Genomic DNA, 24,959 nt, shown 5'->3' with positions numbered 1-24,959 from the left:
AAGGGGTACTTTATAAAAAAGGTTATTATTACCCCCAGTACTACAGTTTTCAGACACACAGTTTTTTTTTCCTACCATTGCAACACATTTGTTTAAACAACGGGGTGGGTGATGACATTTTTGGGTGCAAAAAGTACAAAAATAATAAAACACTAACACTTAAAACAAAAATTCAGTTTTCTCCAAATTTCAGTTGTGTTGACGTACCCCCCCAGGCTTCTCTTGAGTATCCCTAAGATTACAAAGGAGGAGCATGGTAATTACCTGTAGATGCTTCTAGGGTGCCAGGTATAACTTAGGGTGGCCCAAAGTGGGAATAACTAAGATTAATGGGATCAGATTGTGCAAAAAAAAAAAAAAATAGTGGTCTGAATTAAGGTTGTGAATGGTTAATTGATGGGGACTACAGCAGCTCTTGGCCTCCCCCATGGGGGCAGGAGGCTGCTGCAGCACCACAGGTAGGGGCTGCTCTGCCAGGCTGGAGCAGCCTCTGTCCATGGCAGGCCCAGCCAGGCCTCTCCACCACAGGGAGTGGCTGCGCTGGCTAGAGCAGCCTTTGCCTGTAGCGGGGGAAAGGGGGGGGGCGGAAGAGGAGGGTGCTCCAGCTCTGTTCCCTCTGCTTATGCCTCTTTAATCTATTAACCGGTTAACCAATTAAACAGGATTTTATAACTGTAGTCTGAATAATGGAAAAACTTAGTGCAGTCTGATGTAGTGTTGGGTAATTCTCAAGAGAAATGTTGAGAACCCCCTTTTTTTAATCGTTTGACCACTCCAGTTTTAATAATATTAGAAGTTCTGTAGCAGCAAAGTGGGCTCTATGTCATACAGCAGGCCTTTTCCGGCCCTAATTTCTCTTTTTAAATGAAATTCTTCTCAGTGGTTCCTGTGTTCTTGTCTTTATGTGCAGGTCAGCCCCCACCTGAAACTGGAAATTGCACCATGGGTCTCACCAAGCAATATCTGCGCTACACCGCCAGTGCACTGTTTGGGGTGATTGCTAGCCAGAAAGGCAACATCGTCTATGTGACCCTGCGGGGCGAGAAGGGACGATATGTGGCAGTGCCAGCATGTGAGCATGTCTTCATCTGGGACACCCGGAAAGGCGAGAAGGTGATGAGCTTTTCTCTCTCCGTGAGCCAGAATGGGGTGATACTGCTTTGTTGTAAGGCAGTGAGACTAGTAGGTGCGTGAGTTATATTCAGTGGAAATTACCCAATGCAAAGAGGTGAAATAAACTTTGAAATAATGGCTTCTAATATGCCCTAAATTCCCAAAGTGCAACCAGTGCCCATCACTCCCTTTAGAGTTCAGCAGTATTGGCATGGGCGTATGCTCACTGGCATTGAGATACTATGATGGCGGGGTCATAAGAAGTGCCAGAGAGCACAGTGAGAGGGGATTTTGGGTTTCCAGTGTGCAGCTTACTTTTATGTAAGCTGATTTAACCTTTAGGTTAAGTTTTTGGTTGCTTCTGACACAAGTATATGATACATGTATTAGTGTAGGGACCTTTCCTAAATAAAACTTAACCGATCCTGATTCTTTTCTTTTATATTAATTAATTTATTTAAGTGGAAAGGAATAGGCATGTCAGTCTCACTGAGTGGTTCTTCCTTGTTAACCCTATAACTGAGTATGAGGTATGGAATTCCAATGTTGACAGAGCAGAGCAGTACAAGGTGATGCCAGGAAGTACAAGGGGACATCTTAGACACAGCCATGCTAACACAGTGTTCTGATGGTCTTTTGGAATTCGGAACTCATATACACTCTGTTGCATGTCTAAAAAGAGGAGCTGGAATGGAAAGGAATTATGCTGGGAAAAAGTTTGGGGTGCCTCTTTTACTAGCAAGCAAAAGGCATCACTTTCTAGTTCTTTTGGGTTCTAATTGCACCCTGATTTGCTGTTTGGCCTGGCAAAATCACGTGCTCCTTCCGTGTCTCAGTTTCTCCCTTTTTAAAACTGGGATGAAGGTATTCCTTCATTTCAGTAGCTTGTGAGGAACAAGCCTCTGTAATACTGGGGTTCCTCAGATGGAAGGCGTGATACACAAAGCATTCTCTTCCTTCTGTTCCATGTGACATATTAAACTCTGACATGTCACAACCATCTTGTCTTGTGAAAATTGCAGGTTCTCATCCTTCAGGGTCTCAAGCATGAGGTGACTTCTCTCTGCCCATCCCCAGATGGGTTGCACTTAGCTGTTGGATATGAAGATGGCTCGATCCGTGTCTTCAGCCTCCTAAGTGGTGAAGGAAAAGTCACTTTCAATGGACATAAGGCTGCAGTTATGACTCTGCAGTATGATCAGCTGGGAGGCAGACTGGTGTCTGGCTCAAAGGTGAGAGTGATGGGAGAAGCCAAGACTGGAGGTTAATTCTTTCATAGGGTGGACAAGCTGTTCTGTGGAGATGACTTGTAGGGGTGTCCACAGTTAAGTGGGCTGTGTGGAAAGGATAGATGATGTACTAGAACAGCTGGGGAGGTGGGAGAGAGGATCTGGGTCAGATTCACAGCTGAGTTATCACAGAGTTTTATGGAAGGGCTGAGGACAGGAATAGCAAGGGGTGCTGTAGATCAGGATGAAGGTTCGCACGGGAGAGTGTAGAACTGGAATAGCAGGGGTGCTACGAGTTGGGAGTGAGTTATATCAGCAGAACTGTGTGTGAGGAGCCAGGGACTGGAGTAGCAAGAGGGATGTAGATAGGAATTGATGTGCATGGGCAGAACTGTTGAGGACAGAGGGGATTTGTTGGGGCTGAAGCAGCAGTGGATGGTTTCAGGCCAGTGCTGAAGTGCATTTGTAGAGCTGCAGATGTATGTGCAGGGAAAACAACTCCTGGCTTGGAGCCCATTGATCAGTACGCACCAAAACTCAAATTCAAGAGAAAACCCATGCTGCCTTTCTAAAGTAGCATATAGGGTTTCATGGCAGAAGGGTCTGCTGATGTCCAGCCTTGGTTAATGTCCATTTTCTTTCAGGACACAGATGTTATCATATGGGATGTTATCAACGAGAGTGGGTTGTATCGGCTGAAGGGCCACAAGGATGCTGTCACACAGGCGCTTTTCTTGAGAGAAAAGAACCTCCTGGTTACCAGGTAAATTGCACTGCTGAGCTTGCTGAATTGGGGTGTCAAGAAAGCAGCCGGAGCATTACTCATCTATCACATCATGTAGAAGCCTATGGACATAATACAAAGAAATAAAGAATTAAATTTCGTAAATCCTGCTTTTTTCAGAGTGAACACATTCTTATGGTTTTTTTTAAAAGCCTTATAATACTGACCTTAAGTATGAGTCAGAGAAGGGGTAGTACCAAGTTGTATTTGATTCTCCTAGCAGCTTTTCAATTGAAGAAGCCTCAGAGCTCCCATAAGCTAAAATGCAGCTTTGTCTGTTGCAGTTAAGTTGGCACAGATCATTGCACCATTCATTAGGGTAGTATCAACTGAAATATTGGGGGGATTTAGGGATACCGAGAGTTGGAAATTGGTCAGCATGATAAGCTGGACATCTGTGCTCTTAAAGAAAGCAGAATGGTTTCTGCATTACATTTAACTGGAGATCCATTGCTGACTCTAGGAGGTTCCTTCTAATGAATCACCAGCCCATATTTCTGTGTTGCCTGTGTTTTGGTTGATCTCTTATGCTGACTCTGCTTAGCTTGTGAGACCTGCCTGCTAAGCTCCTAAGTAAGTCTGACTTCTTGACACCTTGTAGCATGTTTTACATTTTGTGTTTCATACTTTCTTCAAAGCATACATTACTGGCGGAACATTTGTGACTTTGCCTCGTTTGGGTGATGTCATTTTTTTTTTCCAGTGGTAAAGACACGTTGGTGAAGTGGTGGGACTTGGATACCCAGCACTGCTTCAAGACATTAGTTGGACACCGTACTGAGGTACGTGAAGTGTGGAGATGCCCGCAGAGAGGGAGTTCACTACTAGTATCTCAGCAGACTGGTCCCAGGGCTGCTTTCCACAGTTCCATCGCAGTGCTCAGGATTGGATTCTTAGGTTGTGTAAACAGTCCCTGTGAAATAGTTGTGGTTGGTTGTGGGGTGTGAATGCGTAATGTACACGGTTAACCAATGGGCCCTGGACTCATTGTTTAACTGTCACTGTTACATGCGAAGCCCCTCCCTCCACACTACTGCCTCTATATCAGAGGCAGCAGTGCGGAGCGGGGAGGTAGGTAGGAGCTGGTTCCCCGCGAGCACCAGCTCCCAGGGAGTCTTCACATGTAAACGTGTAGCCACTGAAAATTTCAGTGGCTACACGTTTACTTAAGTGGATTTTAACATCCCTAGTTGGTTGTTGTAGAAAGGGAACAGGTGAGAAGCCTTGTCCTTTGAAGTGGCTTGCACTCTTGCTGGGAGTGATGTTTCTAAACCAAATTTCCTTTTACAGGATCTTATGTAGCAGAGGCTTGAGTTCTCTGTCCCATTTTTCCTCTTAAATTAAAAAAAAAAATCAAGGAAATTGAGTGCAAGAAACATATTACATGCCCATTAATGAGATTGAAATCAGTCAATGTGATGAATTCCTTGGCCAAAGTTTTCTCATCAGTATTAGCTTTGCCCTTTGTATGGCTGTATCTTAGGGCAGGAACTTTGCAGACTGTTGTTTGTTCTACTGTTTTCAGGAGCTACTGTCTTTCAATTAAAAGGTTAACTGGAAAAAGAAAAAAAAAATCTGTGTTTTATTTTTTGTTCTTTTTAATGAGGTATGTGGCGACTATATTCTCCTTGCTGACCTTCCTCTCAACCAACCAACCGAAAACCCCCCAAACCTCCAGGCCCCTTCAAAGGGATAACACTACATCTCTATGCTAAGGGGGTGTTGTATGGCTAAATTCACTAGTGTTTGTGAGGCGTGCAGGCACTGAGCTGATAGGAGGCCACATAATGAGATATAAAGAGGCTTCTCGGTGTCTTGTCCTTGGCAGGTGTGGGGACTGGCTTTTGTGTCCGAAGAGAAGCGTCTCATCACTGGGACTGCAGACAGTGAGCTCAGGGTGTGGAACATCACTTACACCCAAGAGGTAAGAACTGAAAGCATCAGTTGCTTCACTCTGGAGTGAGTATTATTTGATGGCTCTAATTGTGTGTTTCTCCTGGCACCCAGCTTTGTTGTAGTTCTGTGCTGACTGCCTTTGTGCATGTACGGGAGCTGCCTCAAGGGCAGGACCCTTCTTGCTGCAGGCTCAGGCAGAGTGAGAAGCTGGGGGAAATTCTTACCTGGGGACAAGTATGGTGACTGCAGGCCACTTCTCACTTATTTGGCTAACCTCAATTTAAATAACATGGGCAAGGCCACCAGTCATTCCTTCACTGTGTGGGCGTGGCTCGTGAAGAAGGCAGGCTTTGACATTGGGTGCTGCGCTTTGGTCTCTGAAGAAGGCCATTTGGATGGGTGATGCAGTGTGTGCTGAAACTGATGGTCTGCAGTTGGCTTTATTTGTGCCCGGTACATGTACATGCAGCCATTGTGGTCCCAGCCAATGGCTGGTGGGGACCTTGGCTAGGCAGTGTTTTAGGCTGCATTGTGGAAGCTGAGCTGATTCCATTTGATAACTATCTACACTGTCAGGGCTTCATTTCATAGTGCATCTTTCAGTTCCCCTGAGCATTTTACAATGAAAGCTGTGACCGTGTCAAATGGTTGGAGGGCACTGAGGTGGAGCACTAATGCTCTTGTGCTAAGGGTATTTCTTTCCTTTCTCTGCCATGAGCAGGCAACAGACCCTAATGAGCCAGAATCCAAGAAAAGCAAAGGGACTCCAGCTAGAGCAGAAGAGACCTCTGAAGTGGATGAGACCTCAGACCTGGAAGAGACACCAGAGGAGGTAACCCTTTTCCGCACTCTGGTTAAGTGGTGCAGGTTCGCACTGTGATGTGTTGTGCTGTCAGGGCAGATGCATGGCTCAAATAACTAACTAGGAATTTGAGGACAGACCTGGTTATCTCGCTGACATTTGTTTTGTCATGTTGGCTTTGTGCCCTAGAGGTGACCTCTTGTGCTTCTAGAGAAGACAGGCAATGGGGGGAGCAGCTCTCTGTACAGGTGATCCCTCCTCCTTCAGGTGAAGAGTGATGTGCACAGAAAGTGTCTTTGTGTAGGGAAGGAGATTTACAGAGTTTCCTTTCTATCCAAGGGAGAAACCTGGGGATGGGTCTGATATGAGCTCAGATACTAGAACAGGGTAGGAACCACCAGTTGGGTCTTCCCCAGTCCTATACCCCACAGTGATTTACCTCTCTGTACCCAAAACATACTGTTAGGGGTGGTGGTGGTGTCACATGACCACTCTTTTGGCTTCTCTTTGCCACCCCACCAGAGAATCATTTTTCTGTAGGGAAGCAAAGGCATCCGCTGTGTGTGTGTGTGTGTGTGTGTGAGAAAGAATTAATTAATTAATTAATTAATTGTGTGCAGTGGTGCAGAATTCCCCCAAGAGTCGTTTCTTATGTCCTCCTTTTAGGAAGTTTTTCTGTCTCTATTTTTAAGCAGGAAATTAAATGATCTCTCTCCCCCACCTTCCTCCTATCTCCCTGTGCTAGGAACTAAAAGTTGGTGCCTTAATTTTATAAAGAACAGATACATTTCCTTCCAGTTAGCGTGTCAGTCCATGAAAGAAAGTTAGTTCTCAGCTAAAATGCAAGAAACAGAAGTTAAAGTAGAAGATTTACCTGGCGTTGCTTGGATTTTTCATTCAAATATGTTTTGTTTACCTTCATATAAATCATTGGTCTGGGGTGGGCCTGAGGATGAGGGGTTCAATATGCAGTCTGCCCTGGGAAGAGAGGACACACCCCCAGCCCTCTCCGCAGCAGCTTGCGGCCAGGTGAAGAAGACTTTTCCATGGCCGCCGCAGTGGGTACAGCTGGGATAGGGGTTAGGGTTGAAGAAACAAAACTCTATATATACTAAATAGCTGTCCCTGTCTCCACACCTGCCCCCTGCTGGCCTAATGGAGATAGAGGTGTCCTGGTCGCCATCTCTGGCCTCTTGCTGCTCCCTGTGGTCATTCTAAAATATAACTGTCACTCCTATCAGACCCCTCCCTTTCCATTTTATGTGAAACAATTGAATTCCAGGTACATCCCCATGTCCTGGCATAGCCAAACCCTGACCTTTCTTTAAGTTAGGATAAGAGGAAGCTGCCTAACAAATTTGGTGGTCCTAGCTTTTACCGTTTAGAAGGAGTTCTTGAGCAAAAGTCTTGCTGTTATCCTTGCTTTGATAGGATAACAAGTTTTGTGGATAAGGGAGAAGCAGTGGACGTGATATACCTAGACTTTAGTAAAGCATTTGATACGGTCTCACATGACTTTATCAATAAACTAGGGAAATACAAGCTAGATGGGGCTACTATAGGGTGGGTGCATAACTGGCTGGATAACTTCTCAGAGAGTAATTAATAATTGTTCACAGTCATGCTGGAAGGGCATAACAAGAGGGGTTCCACTGGGGTCAAGTGATTGTCTAGGAAGGAGTACTGCAGAAAGGGATCCAAGGGTTATAGTGGACCACAAGCTAAATATGAGTCAACAATGTGATGCTGTTGCAAAAAAAAGCAAACCTAATTCTGGGATGAATTAACAGGAGTATTGTGAGCAAGACACAAGAAGTCATTCTCCCACTCTACTCTGCATTGATTAGGCCTCAGTTGTAGTATTGTTTCCAGTTCTGGGCACCACATTTCAAAAACAATGTGGAAAAATTGGAGAAGGTCCAGAGAAGAGCAACAAGAATGATTAAAGGTCTTAACAACATGACCTATGAAGGAAGACTGAAAGAATTGGGCTTGTTTAGTTTAGAAAAGAGAAGACTGAGAGGGGACATGATAGTAGTTTTCAGGTATCTAAAAGGGTTTCACAAGGAGGAGGGAGAAAAATTGTTCTTCCTGGCCTCTGAGGATAGGACAAGAAGCAATGGGCTGAAACTGCAGCAAAGGAGGTTTAGGATGGACATTAGGAAAAACTTCCTAACAGTCAGGGTGGTTAAACACTGGAATAAATTGCCTAGGGAGATTGTGGAATCTCCATCTCTGGAAATATTTAAGAGCAGGTTGGATAGACATCAGGGATGAGCTAGACTAGGGCTATTCAACATGTGGGCTGCATCATGGCCTGTTTATTTGCAACCCATGGTGCCGTTTGCATTTACATGGGGCTCAACACATGGCCTGCAGGTGGGATCCTTTGTACATGGCCTCCACTGGGAATGGCCTCCACAATGGCAGGGCACTTCCCGGGCGGGGTGAGCACTGAAAGACACGGGCAGATGTGCCGGCTGGAATAGACGGATACAAGGTGTCGGCATTTCTAGCCCCCAGGGAGGAGGTGTCGGGAGCACCGGGGCATTGTGGGAAGTTCTGGCTGTTTAGCCTTGAAGGCAGAGCCTGAGAGGTGCTGACTGGCTCACACTGGCCACCTTTGGGTCCAGCACACTGGTTTAAGGCTTAATCGTTGTATTCATGCACCTCAGTGTGAAAGAATCTATTTGCATATATTTACATATATATTTGCATGTCTGTGCAACCACACTTAAGTTGCGGCCCTTGGCATGGGCTGTGAGTATCATTGTGGCCCCTGGGGCTTCCAAAGTTGAGTAGCCCTGCTGTAGATGGTGCTTGGTCCTCCCATGAGGGTAGGGGCCTGGATTCAACCTCTCAAAGTCCCTTCCAGTTCTAGTGTTCTATGACTCAGGCACAGATTCATATTTCATATATATAAAGATTTGTGCCTGATACAAATGTTTGTTTCCTGTTAGTTCTCACCATCTTTGCTTGTGTAGATCCTTTGTCTCTTTTGGACACTAGTCAGATGTTGTACATGCTACCCCTTTCATTGTTGCATCTGAAGATTTGCTTGACTTTTCAGACTCTAACTGTTTTCCCTTTATTCTTGTAGCGACTCCTGAGGTGCAACAAAGTTGGCTCCATCATGCGGGAAGGAAGGGACCGAGTAGTAACTCTTGCCACTGACCGGACAGGCAGGATCCTAGCCTGCCATGTAAGCAATGTGCTTTGGGGCCTTTTGCTAGTGGAGTACAGAGGGGAGACTGCTGTGTCTCTCAGTGACTCTCCACTGCAGTAGAGTACACAACTTGCTCTGAATTTGTCTCCCAGGGAACTGACTCTGTTCTGGAAGTGTTTTGTGTCCTTTCTGAGGATGAAATTCGCAAGAAAATGGAAAAGAAGATGAAAAAAGCCAGGAAAAAAGCCAAGTAAGCTCTGTTTTTCTGAGTAGACAATGTCCATGTGTGAGACTTGGCAAAATGCCCATCCAGTGATAAGGTGCTATCCGTGAATCATGAACTATTTGCAGTTATTCTGCATGTCGGTCTGCTGTTAATATGTTTAAGAACATAGAATGGCCATACGGGTCAGACCAAAGGTCCATCTAGCCCCGTATCCTGTCTGCCAACAATAGCCAATGTCGGGTGCCCCAGAGGGAATGAACAGAACAGATAGTCCTCAAGTGATCAATTCCTCTGTTGTCACCCATTCCCAGTTTCTGGCAAACAGGCTGCATATGTCATTCCTACCCATCCTGGCTAATAGCCATTGATGGACCTATCCTCCATTAATTTATCTAGTTCTTTTTTGAAACCTGTTAAAGTCCTGGTCTTCACAACTTCCTCTGGCAAGGAGTTCCACAGCTTGACTCCGTGCTGTGTAAATAAATGTTTCCTTTGTTTTAAATCTACTACCTATTAATTTCATTTGGTGACCCGCTAGTTCTTATGGGGACAAGTAAATTACTTTTCCTTATTTACTTTCTCCATACCTGTCATGATTTTTATAGACCTGTATTGTGTCCCCCTTAGTCTCCTCTTTTCTCAGCTGAAAAGTCCCAGTTTGCATGTTCCTGGCTTGTTGGTACTGGACTGAGCAAGTAGTAATTGTAATAAAATCACCTACCATCTGTTTCCTTTGCAAGAAGTGAATGGGATGAGGAAATGGACACAATTCTCCTTGTAGAGCCCTACATGTACATCACTATCTATAACTCAGGAGAGTTGCACAAAGTAAATTCACTTATCAATGTGAGTGTGGATGGTTCTAGGCCAACATTAGGAAGCAGAGTGATACTGACATCTACAGATCACGAGCTTTGGGTTGGTATGTTCCAGGAGGCAAATAGTCTTTTAGCAGACAGCCTTTTAGCATAAGTCTATTTTGTGCTTCTATAGTGTCCATCATTCATACATCTCCTTAGCTATGTCTACGCTGCGGCTTTTGCTGCAAGAGCCTATGCAAATGAAGCACAGATGAGCATATCACCATGCTTCGTTTGCATAATTTATTGAAGCTGTTTTTGCACAAAAACAAGCAGTGTGGATTTTTTTTGCACAAAAACCCATCCACACTGCTTGTTTTTGTGCAAAAAACGGCTTGAATAAATTATGCAAATGAAGCACGGCAATATGCTAACCCACACATAATTTGCATAGGCTTTTGCGGCAAAAGCGGCAGTGTAAACAAAGCCCTAGCATCTAACAGGTGCCTCGCAATAGCCCCGAGGAACCAGGTGATGTTAGCTCACTTCATGGGAACTCTGAGGCACACCAGGGAAACATTTCGTAGTGCCTAAGAGCCGGAATTAGGGATCGGTACCTTTTTTTCCTGAAGTGATCACTGCCACTGTCTGACTCAGTATGGCCTTTCTTATGTTCTTTTTTCTGGTGATCCCTGCCTCTAAGAACTTGCTTGCAGCCTCTGGCCTGTCCATACTTGAATGTTAATCTGGATTAAGGGAAGGTGTGAATTTAAAGCACGGAAGCCATTCTGGAATAACTCCATGGGTGGAAAAGCCCTAAGTAAGTGAGAGAGGAGAGAAGCAATTAGGTTCGTGTCTTGTCTAGATTTCAACAGCGATAGCTACTTTCTGCCTCCCTAAATTGCCCCCATGGTTTCTGTTTGGTAGAGTATTCTTTTGCACTTCCTGCTTATTGCCCTGCTCCATTAAGCGGCTGTTGGATTTCCCCACGGGGGCGATTGCATTTCAGGGGTAGGTAGATTCTCCTCATTGAATAATTTGCATAGCAGGGCGTGGTTTGAGAGCCAGCCTCTCTAGTATCATTGGTCTCTAACTTTGCAGCAGGAGACATGGGATCTCTTTAGCACTTCAGGATTGTCAGCTGCATTGTTGACTAGCAAGGTCTGCACTGAAGAGCCTTGCACCTCCACTAGAATGGCACGTTTGGCCTGGATAGTTTGGTGTCTGGCTAGTTTTATTTGTAGGGGAGTTGATTCTTTTGGGTGGGAAGGGAGAGGAATGTGTTTGTACATTTCTGTCTCTGGGTTGTCGGTCTCAGGTAACCTGATTCCCGGTGGTTGTCTGACTTTTCTAGACAGAAATCAGAGGAGGAAGAGGCGCCTGAAGGAAGTGTTGAGATGAGTCTGCAAGAAGAGATTCAGCGAGTCACTAGCATCAAAGCTTCTGCTAAAATCAAGTGAGTGCAAAGCCCTAGCCTGGGGTCATTGCTGCATCTCAGGTACCCAGTCAGGGGCCATGACTTGGAGAAAGTATTTTTACAAAGGTGGGTCATCTGCAAAGATGAGATACGGAGATTCCATAGAACTTAAGCTGGGGAAAGGTCTACAGGGTTCGAGCTAGTCCTCCATCCTCCTTCCCCTTATATCCCTGTAGTGTATTCATACGACTTCCAGCAGGACTGTTCCCTTCAAGAGAGTCCCTAGGGGGCGTGTCGTGTCTAATGTTAAATTACTGGTCTGATGGGGCTTTTACTGCTGCCCTTGTTAGACTGTTCCACTGCTGAATGCTTCTCCTATCAAGAAGTTGTTCTTGATGTTTTCCTTTTGGGGTAGTTCATCTTTTTGCTGCCCGTTATGACCCTGACGTGTCTGTGTCCATTTGAACAGGTCGTTTGACTTGATTCTCTCTCCAAAAGGAGAGCTGAAGGCCACCTTGCTGCTCCAAAACAACACCATTGAGTCATACATCCTGAACCCATCTGCACAAGTCACCCAAGTTGTCAGAGCATCCAAGATCACCATTGGAGGTCACCACAGTGATGTCAGGACGCTGGCTTTTAGCTCTGATAACATTGCCATCCTTTCAGCTGCTGCTGACTCTGTTAAGATCTGGAACAGGTGTGGATTCTGCTTGTAAACTCCTCTCTGTCTGCCCAGTGTCCTTCTCCCAGACTTTGGAGCTGTTCAGGCTAGAGAGGGTTCTCTTTCCTCCTTGGGTGCTACTGTAGTCAGGTCTGGCTGGCTAGCATCCTCCATCCTGGCTGTCACTAAGATCTATCCCTCTATGCCACCTCCTGCAGCTCTTACCAGTGTGCTGAAGATACTTCTCACGCTGGCTGTCTCTGGTGGGGATATACAGGTTGTATTCCCAGCAAGTTAAGGCCAGTCTGTGTGGAATTCTCCAGGCACAGGATGCCTGTCTTGTGGGGCATCCAGTGAGGTGCAGGCAGGGGAAGACCTAATGGGAGTGTTGCTGACATGCTGGTTTGCTCCTGTTGTGGGTTGTTTCTTTTAGAGTGCCTGCCGATTGAGCGGAGGGATCATACATGCTGGTTTTTTTTTTAATGTGGAATTCTGACTAGGGATGTAAGAGTGTAGTCAATTAACGGATACGCAAAAGCTTATAGGTTAATGCTATTGACTACATGCATGTTGTTTCCTCCCCACCCTGGTTTCCAGTAAATTTTTTAGCAGGCTGGCCAGCAGCCCCGCTCAGTCCTGGCTCATGCCAGCTCTGGGACCTACCTCTGCGGTGTCTCTGCATTTAAAGTGTATTAGGAACTGGGCGGGCAGGCAACCCAGCTCAGTTCCAGCTCATGCAGACCCCATGAGGGGAGCTAATTTTTAAACTAGCCTGGCACCCTGCGCTGCTGCCTCTGATACAGAGGCAGCAGTGTGGAGTGGCAGGGGGCTCCTTGGGAGTGGGGCTGGAACGCACTGGCTGCTGGCCCCACCCCTGGGGACTATAGAATAGTTGACTAATTGATAAGAATTCGTGAGTTTACTTGACTATTAAATTAACCAATATTTAACATCCCTTGTTCTAACCCGCTATGGATTCGCAATGCTCCCGTGCTGACTCCCTCAAACTCTGTTCCCTTGTGACATTGCTGCACTCTGAAACCTCATCCTGGCCTGCTCACTGAGTCTGCTGTTTTCAGTTGTTTTGTGAGGGGGAAGTAGCAGCCGCCCTGTTCTCTGATATGGGAAGCAGGTTTGGGGATCCTGTAGATTCTCTGTTTGCATCTAGCATCTTAGAGGTTCTGGGGTGGGAAGCTAACCTTTCTGTGGGCCAAATTGTGCCCTGAGGCTTGGAACGTGGGTGGCACTTCTCTTACCCCGGCCAATCCCTCATGTGCCTGCTGGGCTCAGCATGTGCCCTACCTGACTCATTGTACTCTAGCGCATGTTGGTCTTTGCTGTCTGAAGTACCTCAATGCTGCCCTGGACTGCTCTCCTGTCCGTTTTGACAAGAGTGAGACAGGGACTGAACATGTACCCAGATGGACTCTTGCGTGCTGCTTGTACCCACAGGTCGACCCTGCAGTGTATCCGGACCATGGCATGCGAATATGCGCTTTGCTCACTCTTTGTCCCTGGAGATCGGCAGGTCATCATAGGAACTAAGGTAAGTGGTGCGCCTCCTGAAGTTCCCCCGGAGACCTAGTCCCTAGCTCGGCTAGGGAAGCTTCCGAAAAGCTTCCACCAGTGCTAGTACTGGTTCAGCTCTGCTTGTGCTAGCAACACTGGCAGCCCTGGTGATCTTACCACAGCCATGCAGCCTCTTCAGAGTATCTCTGATTGCCTTGGTGCTGCAAGTTCCTGTGGCAGCTGGTACCGTCTCTGTCCTACAGCTCTCCAGTGTAGCTTGTGTGGGTTGAAATGTTCCTGATGGGAACAGGGCCGCTGGTGATTAGCTGTCTAGTGGCCATCTAATACTCGGAGGGCTAGAGTTGGGGTGCACAGGCCAGGACTGAGGTGTAGCAGTGGAACTGTTCCAGGCCAGGGACACTGCAGACCAGAAATGTGTCCTGTGTGCTGAGTCCATGGATGGAGCTGGTGTGTCCTTCTTCATTGCCAATAGGATTCTGCCTTGACCCCAAGCTGCTCCTCTTACACTTTACTTGTCTGAAATCTATGTTTCTCCTACCTGTTACGTCTCTCGTCTTAGCTGCTCTACTCTACTGCTGGCTGCTTTGTCCCCCACTGGGATCTCTGCTCCTTTAATTCCAAACCTCTCTGCCTCTGGGATTCTGTGCTTCAAGTTCTAACACCCTGTGTGCTGCTTTAGGCCTGCAGGCTGGGTTTTGGACCTGTTCACTGCATCCCACGCCGTCTCAGCAAGTGCAGGAGACACCATAAAGTTGTTGCCTTGCTCTCTGTTCACTTGTCTCTCTAGACAGGGAAGCTGCAGCTGTATGATTTGGCCTCCGGGAGTGTGCTGGAGACCGTTGCTGCACATGATGGGGCCCTGTGGTCTATCTCTCTTTCACCAGACCAGGTAATTCAACCAGCTTTCTACACTTGGCCTATGGCTTTTCTGTTAGTGGTAGGTCAGCGCTGCTCTCAGGACCCCCTTGTCTCAGGGATGGCTGTGAGGTTGCAGATGAGGGCTCGGTAGGATTTCTAGGGGGTGGGTGGGTGGGTGAGGGAGCTAGCTGACCCCTCTTGCTCCAGAAGGTTGTCAGTATAACAGACAAGCTACTGCTACTGTCTCCATCAGGGCTACTCAACTTTGGAAGCCCCCGGGTGCCACAATGATACTCACAGCACATGCCGGGGGCCACAACTTAAGTGGGGTTGCATTTGCATCTTTCAGTGCTCACCCCGCTTGGGAGATGCCTTGCTGTTGTGGAGCGTATTCTAAGCGGAAGCCATGGTCAAAGGATCCCACCCGCGGGTTGCATGTTCAGCCCCGTGTAAACCCAAACCGCACTGCAGGCCACAAACAAACGGGCTGCATGTTGAGTAGCCCTGGTCTACATCTTAATTTTATCCTGCCAGCTCCATCATCTTAAGTTCATTCCTCCTTAAAAAATCCTCCTTCCACCAAAGCCATTGAAATGTCTGTTTTCTGCACAGTAAATCAGATTTCTGTGTTCTATCTTGAACCAATGGTCAGTGTGACCTGCTCTACTCATCATATTGTAGGAACTTAAGATCTTATGAACTTGAGTTCTTGCCTGGATCTCAAGAGCAGCTCCTCAAGTGCATGGACCTTGCTTTGGCTGTAGTATTTTTCCTGAGTGCAGAGAACGTGTCCTCGCTTGCTTTAATTTTAAACTTCTTTTTCCAGCGTGGCTTCGTAACAGGAGGTGCTGATAAATGTGTCAAGTATTGGGATTTTGAGTTGGTGAAGGATGAGAACAGCACACAAAAGAGGTAGGAGGAAAAAACCTCTCTGGAGGCAGCGCTCCCTCTATGCATTCCTTCTCCCTGCTTGATGCTTTGGCCTTGGTTTTGTTCTTGGATACCTTGTGTAATACGTGCCACGTGTGCGGCAGACTGCGCCTAACTGCTGGCAGTTAATGGAGCTGACTGCAGGATTCCCTCGAGCTCTAGTGCCTTCCGCCTAGAGCTGGGCAGTGCTTGTTGACAAAACGGACATATTTTGTGGAAACAAACGTCTGTTCTGACAGACTTCTCCCTCGGGAATATTTCTCAGGGGCTATGTCTAGACTACAAGCCTCTTTCGAAAGAGAGCATTTGGACTGCAACCACTTCTTTTGAAAAAGCCCTGTTTGCATTCAAGAACGCCTTTTAAAGCCGTTCTTCCTCGTAAAATGAGGTTTACCACAGTTGAAAAAACTGCCGCGTTCTTTTGATTTAATTTCAAAAGAATGTGGCGGTAGTGTAGACTCGGGAAGTTTTTTTGAAAAAAGGCTACTTTTTTTTTTTTTTTTTTTTTTTTTTGAAAAACCCCCGTAGTCTAGACGCAACCTGGGTGATATTGAGAGAAACAGATCATGTCTGAATGATTCACTCTGCAGCCAAGTGGTTAGTGCACTGTCACCTGGGAGACCCAGGTTGTATTACCCAACTGTGGGGTTACAGAGTGAGTCACTCCGGTTCCTGCTCCAAATCATGCAGAGCAGAGACCTGCTCTTGGGTTTCCCACATCCTCATTTTTGTTCTGTGTCTGAGTGAAAGGCATTGTTTTAAAGCCCCAAACTTTAGGTGAAGCGGAATTGTTGTTTTCCAGCCAGTTCTGCTTCCGTGTTCTTTGCAGTCTTGTGGTGCTGGGGGTTTGTGGTTTTATTGAGCCCTACTCATGTTGTCTTGTGGGATTCCCAACCCTTCTCCACTTTTGAATTGCTTTGTTTCATTGCCCCTTACTCTCCATTTCCCAAACTGAGCCTCGTGCTGTTTCCTGCATTGTGTAAATCTGTTCTCTGCCATGCTGAGTTCAGTCATTCTTGGGGCAGGGGTTTCAAGCTTCCCTTTCACTCTCGAGGTGAGTGGTAGATTGGGCAGTGAAATCCATCTGCGCACAGCCCCTGGCTCACTTCAGTCCTGCATCATTCCACGTGCCCAGTCAGGTGGCCATGCATTGGATTTGTGTTTATACCATTGAGGCTCTTCGTGCAAGGACAATGGTGCTGTTTTCCTCTTGGCCATTGCTAGGCTCTCCATGAAGCAGACGAGCATCTTGCAGCTGGATGAGGACGTTCTCTGTGTGCGTTACAGCCCCAACCAGAAGCTGCTGGCTGTCTCCTTGTTGGACTGCACCGTGAAAATCTTCTACACCGATTCGCTCAAGGTGGCCTCTTGCCAGGGCTGGCTGGAGGGGTTGGCTGGGGCGTTAAGAGTACAGGGCATCTGGGCCAGGGGGCTGGCTGGAAAGGTGTGACTTGGTTGCTGGCACAGAGCTGCTGGTTCATCTGGGGCTGTCCCTGTCATTAATGGGAAGGTGCCTGAAGCAGAATGTAAGACTGGGGAGAGTTGGAGGGAGCAAGTATTAAATAGCTGGCCAGTAATAACAGATGGGGAAGCCTGCTGACATCTGGGTCCAGTTCCTGTTTACTGCCCAGAATCCTGCTCAGCACTGGCCAGAATTCAATGGGCTATCTGTGTTTAAACTGGAAAGAAAAATCCAGCCTTCTCCTGGCTACGAGCACCCTGCTACGCCATGAGAGGGGGGCCAGGCCAGTGGTGGTGGGTGGGTGCCCTTCCCTCTGTGTGAAGAGATGTAGGGGTGGGGCTAGAGCACTCTGACAGCTCTCCTTCACTCCGCACACATGGGATCCCACGGCTCTGGCAGAAGCCAATGCCAGAGGGAATTCCACCTGCATATGAGAGCACACGCCCGCCCTGTGAGCAGTGCGTGGCAGTCACATGGGCTGTGGGTGAGGCAGGGAAACAGACCAGCATAAGATGGCTTGGGGCTACACGTAAGGTGGTGATACAGGCACAAAGGAAGCCAAGTGACAGGCTTTCTCCTTTCTCATCTATCAGTGATCTTGGATATTGTTCCTGATGGTTTCAGTGGCCTGCTGTTTTTCCTGAAATCTTAGGCCAGCTGCTAACCTTCACCGAGAAGGAGTTTGGAAGCACGGATACCCGAATATAGGGGATTTGGGGCTTTCAAAGTGCTGGGTCCAGCATTTCTAACTACATCCATTTCATCCTCTTTTCCAGTTTTTCCTGTCCCTGTATGGACACAAGCTGCCAGTGCTCTGTATGGACATCTCCTATGTGAGTGATGTGGGGGCTGTTCACAGAAGATTTTGAATGTTGTTGATGTTGGTGGCCTTAGAAGCAGACTGCAGCCTTACTTGGGAATATAGCTAGGCAGGGCCCTCTAGAATGGGGATTCTCAGAGAAAGCGCTCAAATTACCAGACCAAAATTAACCCTCACCAGTTCCACAGCCCTTTGCTTCCTGCAAAGGATTGTGGGTTTAAGTCATGAGAAGAAGCCAGGAGTGAATTTTGGATGGGGAAGGTTTTTCTGTAGTGTTTGTTCCAACGTTTCCCAGCCCCACACTGCCTGCTTTGGGGTGCAATACAGCTGCCCGTCCTGTGCATGCAGACTTGTTTCTTGGGGCCCTGCTCATTAGTCCATGTACTGTTCAGTCCTTGCAGCCAGCTGGGAGGTCACTAATCCTGTCCAGGTCAGCCAGCCTGTCAGTCATGCCCTTTCTCTCTGTCTTGCTTGGTGTAGGACGGGGCTCTAATTGCAACTGGCTCTGCTGACAGGAATGTGAAGATCTGGGGCTTGGACTTTGGTGACTGTCACCGGTCCCTCTTTGCCCACGATGACAGGTAGGTCCTGGTGTGGGGGGCTGCAGACTCCTCCCCCGTGGAAGGAGTGGGATTCACTGATCTTTGCCCTGCCAGTGCAATTTCTCCAGTGCTCCTGAGGGGTGGATGTGGAGCCCTGGTCTCCTGTTTGGGGCGTTGCATGAGCACCAGTGTGGATAGGTGCGCCTTCCTGGGCAGTGGTTCTGAAGCACTGGTATGTGGCAGAAATAGAGGTGTCCCTGCCTCCCCCTGCTTCCTTAGTGCCAAGCACTGGTGCTGCTCCGCTCATTGGTGCTCATGCCCTGCTGTGGAGCTTGGCAGTTCTGCTAGAGCAGGCTGAGCTCTGCTGGGGTAGAGCATGCCGCAGAGTGGAAGGCTGCAGCAGCTGGTACAGTTGATGTGGTCTGATAAATCTCTTCTCCCAACCTTCTGGAGGCCCTGCAAGGCCTTGGGGCAGGCGGAGATGAGGTGCTGTAGAAAGCGTGTTGGCTTCAGATTTTTCACTGTCTCCTTTCCTGCCTCTTGGATGGGGCTCCCTTTCTCTCACTCTCCAGCGTGATGACCCTTCAGTTTGTGCCCAAGTCCCATCTCTTCTTCACGGCGGGGAAGGACCACAAGATTAAGCAGTGGGATGCGGATAAGTTTGAGCACATCCAGACCCTGGAGGTAAAGGGTTTCAAACAGTGATGCGAGCCTGGGCAGCTCTTTCCCCTCGTGGTGGGGACCATTGGTGTTTGTCATGTCTCACCTCTTTTCTCTGACCTGTAGGGACACCACCAGGAGGTGTGGTGCTTGGCGCTTAGTCCGAATGGAGACTACGTCGTGTCATCATCTCATGATAAATCTTTACGCCTCTGGGAAAGGACGAGGGAGCCACTCATCTTGGAAGAGGAGAGGGAGATGGTAAGCGCATTAGCCATTGGTTGTGGTTGTCTGCAAGGAACAGCTCCATCCTGAGTTTCTCCTCAATCACTGCATGCCCCTTCTTAATCTGCAGAAGATCTTACCAGCTCCTAAGAGATCTCAGCTGTTTACCTGTGTCTGGTACTAAGATGCCCAGAGGTGATGGGAACATTATGAAGAAAGGGACAGTTGTCTCCTGCATTATCTTCAGGTGGCTCAGGATTGCATTGGCCATCTTTTCTTTTCTCTTTTCCTGCTGTGTTGCATTGTAAGCTCCCGGCTAACTTGCTCTCTTCTGTGCTGCTCCCCAGCATTCAGAGGGAAAGGATGTTTTGTTTCCCCCAGGAGTGCTGGCTCTATCGTCTCCTTTTGTTTTTCCCTTCAGGACTAAGCTCTGCAGGCCTCTCAAACTTTGTTCTGCGCGGTGTTTGGGGCACTTGCCCTCGGTGGCAGCAATGGGGAGTTGGTTAATTAGATGTAGTGTGCGCTGCTTGCTCTGTCCCTTAGCGTAAGAGGCCCATGTGACCGCCTCTCTACCTGAGCCTGCCATGGTCATCACCACAACAGAGTCTGAGAGGGACAAGGGCAGCACCTTCTCAATGGCAGGCCCATGTCTTGGAGAGCTGAGCGAGCCCAGCCCTGCCTCCTGTGCTGCAGGGCTCTCATCTGCATCAAAGCATCCCCCGAGGAGCTGATGCAGGAGAGGATGCCTTCTGGCATGTGCACAGGAGGAAACCTTAGAGTCAGTGAGGTCTGGCCTGGCTCTGTGTGGATCTGGCTGTGCCCCATGGACAGCATCTTGATACCACAGAAATTAGAAATGCTGGTGGCTGTGGGATGATAGCTATACCTGCAGAGGGAGGTAGATGCCCTTTTCTTAGGGCAGCTTACAATGCATCTGCGCCATGCACTCAGAGCAAGGAGTTGGACCTTCTGTGAGGAAGCCACAGCTCCGGCCACCAAAGAATGAATTAAACTGTGCTAGCGCTGTGCTAGTGTGGGAGGTGCCTGTCAGTGCTCTGCTGGGGCTGTGCCTTCCTGCAGGATGGGCTGGTGTCAGCACGCTCCCAGCTTGTTCGTGCTGTGCTGTCTCAGGAGAGAGCAGCTGTATCTGGATTGTCAGCGTGGTTTGACTGACACTAGCGGTCTCTTTGGGCAGCCCCAGTGTGCACAGCCTAGCAGAGGGGGGTGCTGCTAGTCAGCCCTGCAGTGAGAGCACTGCTGGAACAGTGCAAGTCAAACCCACCCTCCTGAGCTCAGGCTGGGCCTGGGGAGGAAAGGAGCCTGGGAACCTGCCAGGAGTTCCAGTTTCGAAATGGGACCGCGTGGTTTGCGTGAGGTGGCAGCTTTCCAGGAAGGAAGCTCTTTGTTCTTGCTGTATGACCCACCCACGTTAACGTATCCCGTTTGTTTTCCCGCAGCAACGGGATGTGGAGTACGAGGAGAGTGTGGCTAAGGAAGAGCAGCCTGTGGTGAGTAGAGCTGCCTGAGCAGCAGCATGACATGCTCCGAAGCTGGTCTGCTCTGTGCTTCCGTGAGACTCGTAAGGAGCGCTGGGGGGTGGGGGGAGAGGGTCCGGTTCACTGGTGCAGGCCCAGCGTGGTGCTCTGGGGAGCTGGGCACTGGCAGTGCTGGCTCGCAGGAGGTGGAAAGCAGAGGCATTCGGAGTCCTGGCCATTTGTGCGAGAGCGAGGATGCTGGCTTTCTCCCAAGATGGTAACTGCAGTCTGCGACTCCCAAGCACTGCCTTTTCCCCAGCCCCGGCTCCCATCTGTAGCCGAGGGCTGGCTCTCCCGTGCCCTTTGTTCCATGAGATGGACGGCAGGCAGCGTGTCTAGTACTTCAGGCAGGAGGCTTGAGCTCTTTTGTGGACTTTGTCACAGCCTTGTGTGACTTTGGTTAACTCTTTGCCTGTTTCCCTGCCCTGAAAGTCACCTGCTTCATGGGGGTGTTAAGACTAGAACAGGGCCGTGGGCTTCTGGGCTGAAGGCAGTTTATTTGTGTCGCAGTCCATTACCTGTGTATAGCACTGATATAGGGGACGCGATGGGAAGCCAAGAACACGAGACACAGAGGAAAGCTTTAATATGCAGCACGGCTCAGGTTTGAGCTGACTGTTAGCTGCCTAGCAGGAAGGGCTGTAGCTTCAGGATTGCTTGTGTCTTGTAGGTGGCTGGCGAGACCCAAGGAGAGACCGGATTAGCAGGCAAGAAAACCATCGAAACTGTCAAAGCGGTAAGTTAGTACGAGCGTGGCTGGTTTGAGGCGTCACTGGGAGGGCGGCAGATTCCCTGGAAGGGCCTGTGCTCTGATGAGTAGAAATCTGAGCTGCAGAGGCACAGCAGTAGGTTTTCCCAAGTCAGGCAGAGCAGTGTCACTGCCTCAACCAAGAGGGGTTTGTCCTGAAAAATGCCAGGTTGGTGTCTTCCAGGGAAGTCCTGAGACAATCTCCCCTCTCGGGTATGCTCCACTCAGCATGCAGGCCCCAGGTTTGAATAGATCCGTTTCCTTTTTGGGATCACCGCATTCAAAGCTTTGCATACTGTTTTGTTCAGAGCAGTTGGCCCTGCAGGCAGGCCTCTGGGCCAGTGGGGTCCTCCAGAAAGTGATCATGGGAAGTGCCAAAAAGGGTAGATTTTGCTGTGCATGTTGGTCCATTTAGTCAGGGCTCCTGCTCCTGGCAGTCCCTGATATGTCAGAAGAAGATGGCTTATAATGCTCCTTGGCAACTGTACAGTGTTGTGAGAGGGGTTGGGTTTTGTGGATCCCCTGCCCACTGCAGCAGACAGGCTGGCTACCCTCAGCAAGTAAAACCACGTGGTGAGAATGGACCAGCCTGTTTTCCTTGATGAGTGTGTGGTTTGAGGAGAGCGGTTCCCTTCTGGCATGCTGGAATTGCCTGTACGTGGCAGAGAAGCACCTTGAGCAAAACACAGCATCTCAGTGAGCTGGGAAATCCTGACTCTTCATTGACTGGCTAGTGCGGGTGCTGTGGTTTGTGCGTACTAACTAGTCCGTGTTTGGAATCTCATGACATGGTCTTAAAGCTGGCAAATGAAAGCTGGATTCATCCCCATAACACCGGCTGCCCTCCATCAGGACATGAGCTCTGCTTTGTCTGCGGCTTTCAGACTGTTTCCTTCAGTGCCTGATGCGACTGCTGCTTTTGTGCTCTGCAGGCTGAGCGGATCATGGAAGCTGTCGAGCTGTACAGAGAAGAAACTGCAAAATTAAAGGAGCACCAGGCCATATGTAAAGCTGCTGGGAAAGAGGTGAGGAGACCTGGCCTGGACGTGGTGAAGCGTGAAAAGCGCTGCCTCATTCCCTGGCGCATAGTGAGCAGTGTGTTTTCTGTTTGGGTTTTTCAGCACACTGGGCCTTCTGCCTCTATCTGGGGGAGAGCGCTTCCCTTCCTTACGGAAATCTCTGCCAGGAGGTTTCTCTTATCATCGAGCCGAGCTGTCCATTCTTACTTTCATCCAGTTATTGCTAGTTACATGGGAGGCAGCTGGCTGCCTGGGTGGGAGAGAACGGAGATGTGTAGATCTAAGTGTGCTGACAATTACGCTGCTCTGGCTACTGAAACTGCCTCTCTGTGTGGGGGAAGCCAGGAGTGTTCCATGTGAAGGTCTGGGGTGCATGGCTCTTATTGGAGGCTGGGTGCAGATGTACCTGCCTTATTCTGACCTCTTCTCCTTCTCCAGGTTCCCCTTCCAGTCAATCCCATCCTACGGGCCTATGGAAACATTTCAGTAAGTGAGCTGGCCAGTTCATGGGCTGTGAATGGTCTGCTCTTGGAGGTCTGGGTCGTGGGGTGTCCATTCACTCATTAGTTCAAGCAGCAAAAACATGTTGCACTCAGAAGGCTTGAGTCTGGGCCCAGACATTTGGCTCTGAGCACTTGCCAGGGCAGATCAAGCCCAGAAACGCTCTATGGGTTTGGCAGGGGCTGTATCTGCTCTCTGCTGAAGACCTGTCTGCTGCGTTGCTGTGGTCCTGACAGCAGTAGCTGGAAGCCAGTTTTCCTTTGGGAGCCCGTGGAAGTTCCAATTCCTACAGCAGCATTTCTGCTCTTGGAGGGTGGGGTGGCCCTGAGTGGAAGGCAGAGCTCTGCCTTGGACAGTCTCATTTTGGAAGGATCGTTACTCAAATTCTGGCTTTTGTTTAGGCTTCAGGATTTTTTGATTGAAATTCTACAGATGTAAAATGTTCTGGGATTTGATGTGCTGATGTAACCCAGTGGGTTATAGCAGCTTAGAACAATTTTCACTTCTAGATGCTAGAAAGTAAGTGTGTGTGTAATATTACACAGAAATGAAACATTCTGAGTTTACGTACGTTTGTAGGCCAGTAAATGCCCCTAGTTTGTTCTTTCTGTAGCAAACAAGTCTATCATGTCTATACATACACACTAATTAGGCGCCCTTTAGAAATCCTTGTCATCCTCCATTCTCTCCGTACAGTGAATGGTGTTTGACTCTCTCAGATTGAGCTGCCTTTTTATTCCTGCCACTTCCCAGTAGGAAGCTTATTCTGCAGCACAATTTGTGACCTAGGAAGTGCTGTTCAGCAGGTGAATGAGAGGAGCTGGGACTGGTAACACTTCAGGTCACTAGTTTTTTTAGAGTATTTTATATAATTTATCAGCGTACGGGTAAATAACATTTATCCATATGGCACCAAGCTCATTCCACTCAATTACAGAATTTGTATAAAATAAACACTTTATGTTCAACCTGCTAAATTATCTCTCACATCTCACAGTACCAGAGTTTTCTGAAAGCACTTTCTTTCACTCACCTCCTGTTCCAAACTGCGAGTGGATGGGAGAAGCAGTGGCTTTCTGTTTCTCTGTTCATTTTGATTGTATTTAGCAACTCTTGCAATGACATTCCCATGTTTTTGTAACTGTGCTTTGAGATCTATTTTCTCTAGTATCGTTGGTTTTCAAAGCTGCAACGGTACATAAGCTCTCATCAGTGGTATGCAAGGAAAGTCCTATAATAGCGGACATGTAGTGTGATTAGCTTGCCAACTCTTAGGTATTGTATGACTGTCTCAGAAGGGGGTACGTGGTAGACTACATAATTTGGAAAGGGGCACACAGCCTAAAATGCTTGAAAGCCACTGTTCTAGTGCTCTCTTTGGGACACTTCCTGATGTGCCAAACTGATACGGTTTCCTTTTGTTTCAGCCCTCAGCGTATGTGCTAGAAGTTTTCAAGAAAGTCAAGTCAAGGTGAGTCCCAAGAGGCTTCTTGCTAAGCAATGAAGCTGGCTGCTGAGGCTATGGCTGGTTAGAATCTCGGGTGGGCCACTACTATTGGGGATGGGAAATAGAAGAATGACTGGTGAGACTGTCACTGGTAGCCCTGAAGTCATTGAATGCATGTTATGGGTAATTCTGATACCAGAACCATCTCTTTAGGGCTGCAGAGCGTTTGCAAGCGGGGAATAAAAACCATTCTCTCCATGGTGAGAAGTGGCCAATCCTTGTCCCTGCCGTAGGCCAGGGGTTCTCTTACTCCGTGGAATGGAAGGGAGCTAATGGAATGTTCCAAATCGGCTGAGCTGTCTAGCATCTTTCTTATGGTGAAGGATTGTCAGTCTCCCGCCCAAATGGTGTCTGCCTGCTCCCTGCCCTGGGAGACTGCTCCATCCAAATGGTCCTGGCTCTCTTCACTTTTCCCAGTCTCCTTCCTCAGCAAGGGGAGCTGCCAGGTTGTGCGGCGCCGGGGGCGGAACAGCTGTGCATGGCATGTCATGTCCTGGCTGGGGACCCTGCCGGGGGCTGATTAAC

The 24,959-nt window shown here is 48.4% G+C and overlaps 1 protein-coding gene across 3 annotated transcripts in view; it reads left to right on the top strand.

The window, feature by feature from the left end:
• WDR3 (WD repeat domain 3) overlaps positions 1-24,959 on the top strand; it is a 29,148-nt gene that overhangs the window by 1,161 nt on the left and 3,028 nt on the right. For all 3 annotated transcript variants that reach the window (XM_075904882.2, XM_075904889.2, XM_075904879.2), the window contains exons 2-24: positions 911-1,113; positions 2,136-2,345; positions 2,987-3,105; positions 3,830-3,908; positions 4,955-5,050; positions 5,744-5,854; positions 8,925-9,026; positions 9,143-9,240; positions 11,371-11,472; positions 11,903-12,133; positions 13,550-13,643; positions 14,415-14,516; positions 15,312-15,397; positions 16,640-16,775; positions 17,654-17,710; positions 18,178-18,278; positions 18,812-18,923; positions 19,026-19,160; positions 20,582-20,632; positions 21,330-21,395; positions 22,340-22,432; positions 22,865-22,912; positions 24,355-24,398. In XM_075904882.2, coding sequence (XP_075760997.2) covers positions 943-1,113; positions 2,136-2,345; positions 2,987-3,105; positions 3,830-3,908; positions 4,955-5,050; positions 5,744-5,854; positions 8,925-9,026; positions 9,143-9,240; positions 11,371-11,472; positions 11,903-12,133; positions 13,550-13,643; positions 14,415-14,516; positions 15,312-15,397; positions 16,640-16,775; positions 17,654-17,710; positions 18,178-18,278; positions 18,812-18,923; positions 19,026-19,160; positions 20,582-20,632; positions 21,330-21,395; positions 22,340-22,432; positions 22,865-22,912; positions 24,355-24,398 — 2,444 coding nt within the window. In that variant the 5' untranslated portion in view covers positions 911-942. The remainder of the gene's footprint in view (positions 1-910; positions 1,114-2,135; positions 2,346-2,986; positions 3,106-3,829; positions 3,909-4,954; positions 5,051-5,743; positions 5,855-8,924; positions 9,027-9,142; positions 9,241-11,370; positions 11,473-11,902; positions 12,134-13,549; positions 13,644-14,414; positions 14,517-15,311; positions 15,398-16,639; positions 16,776-17,653; positions 17,711-18,177; positions 18,279-18,811; positions 18,924-19,025; positions 19,161-20,581; positions 20,633-21,329; positions 21,396-22,339; positions 22,433-22,864; positions 22,913-24,354; positions 24,399-24,959) is intronic.

The sequence above is a fragment of the Pelodiscus sinensis genome, chromosome 1 (genome assembly GCF_052426305.1).
Source record: "Pelodiscus sinensis isolate ZL-2025 chromosome 1, ASM5242630v1, whole genome shotgun sequence".
Taxonomy (NCBI): Eukaryota; Metazoa; Chordata; order Testudines; family Trionychidae; genus Pelodiscus; species Pelodiscus sinensis.
Note: the sequence above shows the minus strand (reverse complement) of the source record. Positions and strands in the feature narration are given on the sequence as shown.